This window comes from Anastrepha ludens, chromosome X (genome assembly GCF_028408465.1).
Source record: "Anastrepha ludens isolate Willacy chromosome X, idAnaLude1.1, whole genome shotgun sequence".
NCBI lineage: Eukaryota > Metazoa > Arthropoda > Insecta > Diptera > Tephritidae > Anastrepha > Anastrepha ludens.
Window position 1 is genome coordinate 64,032,210 of NC_071503.1, and position 11,439 is coordinate 64,043,648.

At 31.7% G+C, this 11,439-nt stretch overlaps 1 protein-coding gene across 1 annotated transcript; it reads left to right on the forward strand.

Annotated features, from left to right (window-relative positions):
• Positions 1–1,218, forward strand: LOC128870149 (GATA zinc finger domain-containing protein 14-like). The gene has a single exon (XM_054112752.1). It carries the CDS (start codon positions 1–3, stop codon positions 1,216–1,218), a length of 1,218 nt encoding a protein of 405 aa, XP_053968727.1.
• The last annotated feature ends 10,221 nt before the right edge of the window (positions 1,219–11,439 follow it).

Genomic DNA, 11,439 nt, shown 5'->3' on the forward strand with positions numbered 1-11,439 from the left:
ATGGCGAACGATAACACCCAAATGCCACTGGCGGATTTATTGGAACAATTGGCCATTAGAGAGCGCCAGTTGGAACAATTACAGCAAGCTTATGTGCAACTCCAGGCTAGCAACATCAATGCAGCACAAGGACGGTTGTTTAAAACCGTAAACCACCTGGCAACGTTCACAGGAATAGGGGAGATTTCGATAAATTCATTCTTCAGCAGCGTCGAGTATCTACTCCAGTCAATACAAGATCCAGAGTTAAAACGAGAAGTCACCAGGACGATATTCTATAGGACAATCCAAGGACAAGCGAAGGATGCAGTGATCAACGTGCCGGAACCCGACAACTGGGAGTTAATTAAAGCAACCCTAAAACTAAGATACCGACCGGACACTGAACCACACCAAATTTACAGGAGGATCTGCGACCTAAGAGTAAACACGATCAGTGAACTAGCCGTAGAAATACAGAACATAAAATATAAAACTGATGAACTAATAGTTCATCATAAAAATGACAATTTCATAGATTTAAGTAATGTTGAAAGCTGGTTAGTAAACACGGTGAAAGAAGTGACACAAGGTACACTGCTAGATAAAATATATGAAGAAAAAGAATTAGGAGCAATATTAAAAATAATGATGTTACGCAGATACGAGAACAGCTGTATTAGATATCAATATAGAAAAGTCAGAACTAACAGAAATAATGCAGAGGCAGGGCCTATCAACAAAAACCAGGGAAACATTAATCAAAACAGCCAACAACAAAATTACAGAAACTTTAATCAGAACAATGCACAGCCAAATGACCAAATTATACAACAAAACTATAGGAATTTTAATCAGAACAATGTACAACAGAACAATCAGCAATTTTCCAATAACCAAAATAATAGGAACCAACAACAGAACTATAGATATAACAACTCAGGGCAATTTAGGCAAAATAATACACAGCCAAATCTAAGAAGCAATTCGGGACAAAGTAGACAAAATCAAAACTATCAGCAATCAGGTTCACACCAATCCAGACTGTATAGACCAGGAAATGCAGAACCAATGGAAATTGATAATTTAGAAGCCGACCAAAACAGGAACAATGACAATGACCAATATCAGGGTGACGACTACAACGACAACAACGATTCAAACGATCAGTACAGTCACCATGCAGAGGTTAATAATACTGTTTTTTTTATGAAGCAGCCTCGGAATGCCTACCATTAATAGAATTAAACATAAATAAAGAAAAATATGTAGCATTGATAGATACAGGAGCCACTTAAAATCTAGTAAATGACCAAATCAACGGGTACAGAAAAATAAAATTAAACAGATCAATTCCATATAGTACGATAAATAGCAAAGACATAATAGAGCATGAAATTCATACGACAGCACCAAAAGAATTTAATTTTTTAAACGCGTTCATCAATATTGAAAAAAAAGTTTTAACACTAAATCATAAAGAAAACTCAATCATAAATAACCCGTATCAGTACAAAGAAGTGTGTACATTAGAAAGCAACGAAGGAAGCCTCGATAATCTAAAGCTAGATCATTTGAACAAAGAAGAAAGAAAAGAAATTGAAATTGTTATGCAACGTTATAGTAAATTATTTTTCAAAAAGGGAGACGTATTGACTAGTACAACAGAGATAGAACACGAAATACGCACAACCACAGACGAACAATTAAATTCAAAACTCTATAGGTATCCACCACAACATGAGGAAGAAGTAAGGAGACAAATAAAAGAAATGACGGAGCAAGCTATAATAAGGAAAAGTAATTCAAGGTATTCAAGCCCTTTGATAGTAATACCGAAGAATATAGACAATTCAGGCAAAAAGAAATATCGAATAGTAATTGATTATAGAAAGTTAAACGAAATCACAATAGACGATAAGTTTACAATCCCAAATATCGATTCAATTTTGGACAAACTCGGAAGAGCCCAATATTTTACTACGCTAGACCTGGCCAAGGGTTATCACCAAATCTTGGTTAAGGAAGAAGATAGAAAGAGAACAGCATTTGTCAAACGCCATATGGTTTATATGAGATTATAAGAATGCCGTTCGGGTTAAAAAATGCCCCGGCTACCTTTCAAAGGTTTATGAACGAAATTCATTAATTCAACGAATTCATTAACAAAAAATGTGTTGTATATATACTAATATTTAGCACATCATTACAAGAACACATTCAGGCCATTAATGAAATTTTCCAAATCCTGCAAGAGAAAAATTTAAAGATCCAGATAGATAAATGCAATTTTATGAAAAGAGAAACAGAATTTTTGGGACATATTTTGACAAAGGAAGGTATTAAACCAAATCCTAACAAAATAGCCATTATAGAAAAACTAGTACTGCCTCGGACAGAAAAATAGATAAAAAGTTTTCTTGATATAACAGGCTACTATAGAAAATGTATTAAAGATTATGCTAAAGTAGCATAACCAATAACAAAATATTTAAAGAAAAATGTGAAAATTAATACAAAAGACCCAACTTATGTAGAAGCATTCGAAAAGTTGAAACATATGATCAGTTCACATCCCATACTTAGATTTCCCAACTTTGATAAAGCATTTACACTTACGACTGACGCGTCGAATTATGCAATAAGTGCGGTGATATCCCAAGAAGGTCACCCAATTTGTTTTGCATCTAGAACTCTTAATAATCACGAAAGGAACTATTCGGCTACCGATAAGGAAATTTTGGCAATTCTTTGGAGCGTTAATTATTTTAGACAATATTTGTATGGAAGAAAGTTTAAAATATTGACCGACCATCAACCCATAAAATTTTTACATTCGAAACATAAAGGAAAAGACATTTCGCCTAGACATCAAAGATGGCTGTTGAAACTAGGAGAGTACCAATTTGAAATTGACTATTTAAAAGGAAAAGAAAATAGAGTAGCAGACTTTTTGAGCAGACTCGAAGACAATGACTACATGCAGGATAAAAAAGATGGCATACAGAACGTAAATAACGACAACGTATCAGATATAAATATGATAGCAAACATAGAGGATAAAGAAGATAATATGTCAATAGAAACAATACATTCAGCTGAAGAAAATTTACACAATCATTTTTCTATAAAGGAGGAAATAGTTAATAAGTACAAAACACAGATAATCATTACAAACTGCAAAATAGAAGAAATTAAATGACAAATGACTTTCCAACGATGGGTGAGATTTTTAAAAAATATATAAACAAAGGAAAAATTGGAATCTATTCGGAACTACCGTACCATGAATACAATATAGTACAAGAAAAATTACAATAATAGAAATGTTTTCAGACGACAAGCAAATAGAATTCATAAAATGTACATTTAGAGCTCACGACATTGAATACGAGACAGAAGCAGTCAAACAAATATCGTTTTACCACGTAAGAGAAAGTATGCATTCAGGTATTCGAAACTTACAATCAATTAAAAAACAGAATATACTATCCAAAACTATTAGAATTGGTGCAAGTGGTTATAAACAATATGACTTGTGCAAAGAAATTAAATATGATAGGAAACCTATAAAGAACAAGTTAAAGAAAACAGAAACCCCATCAAATAAGAATCAAGTTATCCATATAGACACATACGTAGTAAAAAATACACATTTCTTAACAACTATAGACAAATTTTCCAAGTTTGCAGCAGCATATTCATTAAATGATAGAAATAACATGACCATAGTAGAACAACTCGAAGAACATTTCACAAAAATAGGAAAGCCTGAAAAAATCGTAGCTAATAATGAGTTTAACTCAATCGGAATTATTAATGCAAGAAGGAATAGAGTTACACCTAACTAAACCAAATAGTCACACGGGAAATTCAGACATAGAAAGACTACATGGCAGAAAAATTTAGGGTAACACTTAAAACAGATACATCAAACATGTCAATAAAACAGATAATGCAAAAGGCCGTAAGAAATTACAATGACAGATATCACTCTACAATTAAATGCACCCCTAACGAAGCTCAAAATAATAAGGTAGAACTGACGAAAATTAAAGAAAATATAGAAATTGCTAAGAAAAAAATGTTAGAAAAAAACAACAGTAACAGAGAAAATTATGAAGAAAAACGAGAAGAAGGGTATATAAAGAACTATAGGGCAGTCAGACACAAAGAAGTTCCAAAATAAAAAAAGGCAAAACTAAAAAATATTGACCCAAAGAATATTAAACGAGCCTACAAATTTACAGAAGATGCTAATGATGACAATATTAATTCTGACAAGAATGAAGGCAATACAAGGAACGTTGACGACTCAGCAAATACTTTACCAGGACGGGTACGCAATAATAGACACGAAAAACCAAGACATAGTTACAACAACAGACATAGTGGTACACATAATCAATTTAGAAGACATCGACGACATTTTAAAGGATTTAGAAAACAACATAAAATTGATAAACAATGATAACAGACATATATTACAGACACAGTTAAAAGAAACAAAACACAAATTATATACATTATATGGAAATCATACACGTAAAAGAAGAGAATTAGTTAATGCAGTAGGTAGTGGAGCAAATTCGTTGTTTGGCACAATGGACGAAATAATAGAGAATCACTTATCAAAATTCAAAGAAAACATGCAAGAAACTGATGAGTTATTAAATAAACAAATTTATATTAACACATATTTTAATGATACAATCAATTACATCAAGAATGTAATTAAGGCAGATAGAAAAACAATAGAAAGTCAACTGAACGCAATTAACAAATATGAAAATAATAGAAACCAGGAGAATTTGTATTACGACCAACAGATTAAAATACAGTTAATAAGAAACAAAATAGAACATTTACAGGATAATGTTGCATCTGCTAGATATAATATTGTACACCCCAGCATATTAACTGATAATGAGATCCAAAAATACAATATAAACTTCAACAAACTCAATCATCTTAAGTTAGCTACAGCAGTGTTTAGAAATAATTTATTGATGTTTGCAATAGAAATTCCTACAAGCTTCATCACAATTAAAGTTCAACGGATAATTCCAGTACCTAATAATGAAAAATTTGAAATAAATCAAAAGTCCGAAGCTATATTTAAGTACAACAATGCTACTTACACATATGAAACAAATAAAAAATTTAAAGAAATGAAAAACATTGTATATTCAAAAAAAAAAAAAAAATTTAAATTGATAAAAAGAGAAGAAATGGAAATAATAGAAGTTAACGAGGAGACCATGGTAATCAATAATGCAAACAATGAAAAATTGTATCAAAACTGTATCAATAAAACAATACAAATTATAAATAATACTTTAATACATTGGGCAAATTGTACAATAGGTATAGATAACAATTATTTTACTAACACTTATGAAATAGAAAACGAAAAAACATTACACGAAAGAAGAGACAAGTGCAAAATTTTACAAAACAAATAACTTTCGAAAATATATTAGATACAAACAAAATAAACTGGATGAGTATCAAAAACTTAAAAACACATAAAGATATAATCTATTCGTTCAATGCAGCTATAATTATACTAATAATTATATTAATAATCTTGATTATGTTAAAACACAAAAAAAATTTAAATCCAACTTAACAATAGTAGAATTCAGGAGAATTCTTTTCTAAAGGGGGGAGAAGTTATGTATAAGCCCACTCCATTCCCAGAACACAACGCACATCCAGACATTCAACTTTGCCCAATTAGCCAGAAAATGCAGGAGTTATTGAACTCACTAAATTCCAAGTAAGCGATTTCGCGTCAAAAGTTAATAACTTCTTTTTGTCAACTAAGCATCCGGTTTCGCAACCGAAACTCAAATGCAACGCCTCCAATTCCAATTAATTGTATCAACATAAAATAAAATATAAGACACATGTTTGTAGAATAAGTCTAATCAGCAAGATATGAAAATTGTATTAAACTCCAATTAAATACACCAACACTAATAGAATGTAAGGCACATGTATGTAAGTTAAGCAATCGATGTAAAGCTTTCATTTTAATTGTTTTGAATAAAGATAATCAGTTGATTCTTGCCACTGACATATACACGTCGCGTCTTATTTGACTTTGATGAAAGTATTATATTTTTTTATCAAAACGCATAATCAGTTAATATAATTGGCGCAGTCGGTAGGATTTTTTTTTTTTAAGAAGGATTCAGTGATTCGAACCGAAAAATAAATAAATTTATTAAACAGAGTGCGAAAAAAATAAATAAATAAATAAATATATACATATGTATATATCGGCCGACGGAAGAAAAAACTAAAAATCAGTTAAGTATAAAATCAGTGCAGTGCAGTATAGAAAGCCCAATTACAAATAAGTTGACAAGCGGCACTAAAAGAAAAAGAACAACTCAACCTGGCATCAAGAAGACAGCAGAGATCATACAATTACGACGAGGCAAGGATGGCGAACGATAACACCCAAATGCCACTGGCGGATTTATTGGAACAATTGGCCATTAGAGAGCGCCAGTTGGAACAATTACAGCAAGCTTATGTGCAACTCCAGGCTAGCAACATCAATGCAGCACAAGGACGGTTGTTTAAAACCGTAAACCACCTGGCAACGTTCACAGGAATAGGGGAGATTTCGATAAATTCATTCTTCAGCAGCGTCGAGTATCTACTCCAGTCAATACAAGATCCAGAGTTAAAACGAGAAGTCACCAGGACGATATTCTATAGGACAATCCAAGGACAAGCAAGGATGCAGTGATCAACGTGCCGGAACCCGACAACTGGGAGTTAATTAAAGCAACCCTAAAACTAAGATACCGACCGGACACTGAACCACACCAAATTTACAGGAGGATCTGCGACCTAAGAGTAAACACGATCAGTGAACTAGCCGTAGAAATACAGAACATAAAATATAAAACTGATGAACTAATAGTTCATCATAAAAATGACAATTTCATAGATTTAAGTAATGTTGAAAGCTGGTTAGTAAACACGGTGAAAGAAATGATACAAGGTACACTGCTAGATAAAATATATGAAGAAAAAGAATTAGGAGCAATATTAAAAATAATGATGTTACGCAGATACGAGAACAGCTGTATTAGATATCAATATAGAAAAGTCAGAACTAACAGAAATAATGCAGAGGCAGGGCCTAGCAACAAAAACCAGGGAAACATTAATCAAAACAGCCAACAACAAAATTACAGAAACTTTAATCAGAACAATGCACAGCCAAATGACCAAATTATACAACAAAATTATAGGAATTTTAATCAGAACAATGTACAACAGAACAATCAGCAATTTTCCAATAACCAAAATAATAGGAACCAACAACAGAACTATAGAAATAACAACTCAGGGCAATTTAGGCAAAATAATACACAGCCAAATGTAAGAAGCAATTCGGGACAAAGTAGACAAAATCAAAACTATCAGCAATCAGGTTCACACCAATCCAGACAGTATAGACCAGGAAATGCAGAACCAATGGAAATTGATAATTTAGAAGCCGACCAAAACAGGAACAATGACAATGACCAATATCAGGGTGACGACTACAACGACAACAACGATTCAAACGATCAGTACAGTCACCATGCAGAGGTTAATAATACTGTTTTTTTTATGAAGCAGCCTCGGAATGCCTACCATTAATAGAATTAAACATAAATAAAGAAAAATATGTAGCATTGATAGATACAGGAGCCACTTAAAATCTAGTAAATGACCAAATCAACGGGTACAGAAAAATAAAATTAAACAGATCAATTCCATATAGTACGATAAATAGCAAAGACATAATAGAGCATGAAATTCATACGACAGCACCAAAAGAATTTAATTTTTTAAACGCGTTCATCAATATTGAAAAAAAAGTTTTAACACTAAATCATAAAGAAAACTCAATCATAAATAACCCGTATCAGTACAAAGAAGTGTGTACATTAGAAAGCAACGAAGGAAGCCTCGATAATCTAAAGCTAGATCATTTGAACAAAGAAGAAAGAAAAGAAATTGAAATTGTTATGCAACGTTATAGTAAATTATTTTTCAAAAAGGGAGACGTATTGACTAGTACAACAGAGATAGAACACGAAATACGCACAACCACAGACGAACAATTAAATTCAAAACTCTATAGGTATCCACCACAACATGAGGAAGAAGTAAGGAGACAAATAAAAGAAATGACGGAGCAAGCTATAATAAGGAAAAGTAATTCAAGGTATTCAAGCCCTTTGATAGTAATACCGAAGAATATAGACAATTCAGGCAAAAAGAAATATCGAATAGTAATTGATTATAGAAAGTTAAACGAAATCACAATAGACGATAAGTTTACAATCCCAAATATCGATTCAATTTTGGACAAACTCGGAAGAGCCCAATATTTTACTACGCTAGACCTGGCCAAGGGTTATCACCAAATCTTGGTTAAGGAAGAAGATAGAAAGAGAACAGCATTTGTCAAACGCCATATGGTTTATATGAGATTATAAGAATGCCGTTCGGGTTAAAAAATGCCCCGGCTACCTTTCAAAGGTTTATGAACGAAATTCATTAATTCAACGAATTCATTAACAAAAAATGTGTTGTATATATACTAATATTTAGCACATCATTACAAGAACACATTCAGGCCATTAATGAAATTTTCCAAATCCTGCAAGAGAAAAATTTAAAGATCCAGATAGATAAATGCAATTTTATGAAAAGAGAAACAGAATTTTTGGGACATATTTTGACAAAGGAAGGTATTAAACCAAATCCTAACAAAATAGCCATTATAGAAAAACTAGTACTGCCTCGGACAGAAAAATAGATAAAAAGTTTTCTTGATATAACAGGCTACTATAGAAAATGTATTAAAGATTATGCTAAAGTAGCATAACCAATAACAAAATATTTAAAGAAAAATGTGAAAATTAATACAAAAGACCCAACTTATGTAGAAGCATTCGAAAAGTTGAAACATATGATCAGTTCACATCCCATACTTAGATTTCCCAACTTTGATAAAGCATTTACACTTACGACTGACGCGTCGAATTATGCAATAAGTGCGGTGATATCCCAAGAAGGTCACCCAATTTGTTTTGCATCTAGAACTCTTAATAATCACGAAAGGAACTATTCGGCTACCGATAAGGAAATTTTGGCAATTCTTTGGAGCGTTAATTATTTTAGACAATATTTGTATGGAAGAAAGTTTAAAATATTGACCGACCATCAACCCATAAAATTTTTACATTCGAAACATAAAGGAAAAGACATTTCGCCTAGACATCAAAGATGGCTGTTGAAACTAGGAGAGTACCAATTTGAAATTGACTATTTAAAAGGAAAAGAAAATAGAGTAGCAGACTTTTTGAGCAGACTCGAAGACAATGACTACATGCAGGATAAAAAAGATGGCATACAGAACGTAAATAACGACAACGTATCAGATATAAATATGATAGCAAACATAGAGGATAAAGAAGATAATATGTCAATAGAAACAATACATTCAGCTGAAGAAAATTTACACAATCATTTTTCTATAAAGGAGGAAATAGTTAATAAGTACAAAACACAGATAATCATTACAAACTGCAAAATAGAAGAAATTAAATGACAAATGACTTTCCAACGATGGGTGAGATTTTTAAAAAATATATAAACAAAGGAAAAATTGGAATCTATTCGGAACTACCGTACCATGAATACAATATAGTACAAGAAAAATTACAATAATAGAAATGTTTTCAGACGACAAGCAAATAGAATTCATAAAATGTACATTTAGAGCTCACGACATTGAATACGAGACAGAAGCAGTCAAACAAATATCGTTTTACCACGTAAGAGAAAGTATGCATTCAGGTATTCGAAACTTACAATCAATTAAAAAACAGAATATACTATCCAAAACTATTAGAATTGGTGCAAGTGGTTATAAACAATATGACTTGTGCAAAGAAATTAAATATGATAGGAAACCTATAAAGAACAAGTTAAAGAAAACAGAAACCCCATCAAATAAGAATCAAGTTATCCATATAGACACATACGTAGTAAAAAATACACATTTCTTAACAACTATAGACAAATTTTCCAAGTTTGCAGCAGCATATTCATTAAATGATAGAAATAACATGACCATAGTAGAACAACTCGAAGAACATTTCACAAAAATAGGAAAGCCTGAAAAAATCGTAGCTAATAATGAGTTTAACTCAATCGGAATTATTAATGCAAGAAGGAATAGAGTTACACCTAACTAAACCAAATAGTCACACGGGAAATTCAGACATAGAAAGACTACATGGCAGAAAAATTTAGGGTAACACTTAAAACAGATACATCAAACATGTCAATAAAACAGATAATGCAAAAGGCCGTAAGAAATTACAATGACAGATATCACTCTACAATTAAATGCACCCCTAACGAAGCTCAAAATAATAAGGTAGAACTGACGAAAATTAAAGAAAATATAGAAATTGCTAAGAAAAAAATGTTAGAAAAAAACAACAGTAACAGAGAAAATTATGAAGAAAAACGAGAAGAAGGGTATATAAAGAACTATAGGGCAGTCAGACACAAAGAAGTTCCAAAATAAAAAAAGGCAAAACTAAAAAATATTGACCCAAAGAATATTAAACGAGCCTACAAATTTACAGAAGATGCTAATGATGACAATATTAATTCTGACAACAATGAAGACAATACAAGGAACGTTGACGACTCAGCAAATACTTTACCAGGACGGGTCCGCAATAATAGACACGAAAAACCAAGACATAGTTACAACAACAGACATAGTGGTACACATAATCAATTTAGAAGACATCGACGACATTTTAAAGGATTTAGAAAACAACATAAAATTGATAAACAATGATAACAGACATATATTACAGACACAGTTAAAAGAAACAAAACACAAATTATATACATTATATGGAAATCATACACGTAAAAGAAGAGAATTAGTTAATGCAGTAGGTAGTGGAGCAAATTCGTTGTTTGGCACAATGGACGAAATAATAGAGAATCACTTATCAAAATTCAAAGAAAACATGCAAGAAACTGACGAGTTATTAAATAAACAAATTTATATTAACACATATTTTAATGATACAATCAATTACATCAAGAATGTAATTAAGGCAGATAGAAAAACAATAGAAAGTCAACTGAACGCAATTAACAAATATGAAAATAATAGAAACCAGGAGAATTTGTATTACGACCAACAGATTAAAATACAGTTAATAAGAAACAAAATAGAACATTTACAGGATAATGTTGCATCTGCTAGATATAATATTGTACACCCCAGCATATTAACTGATAATGAGATCCAAAAATACAATATAAACTTCAACAAACTCAATCATCTTAAGTTAGCTACAGCAGTGTTTAGAAATAATTTATTGATGTTTGCAATAGAAATTC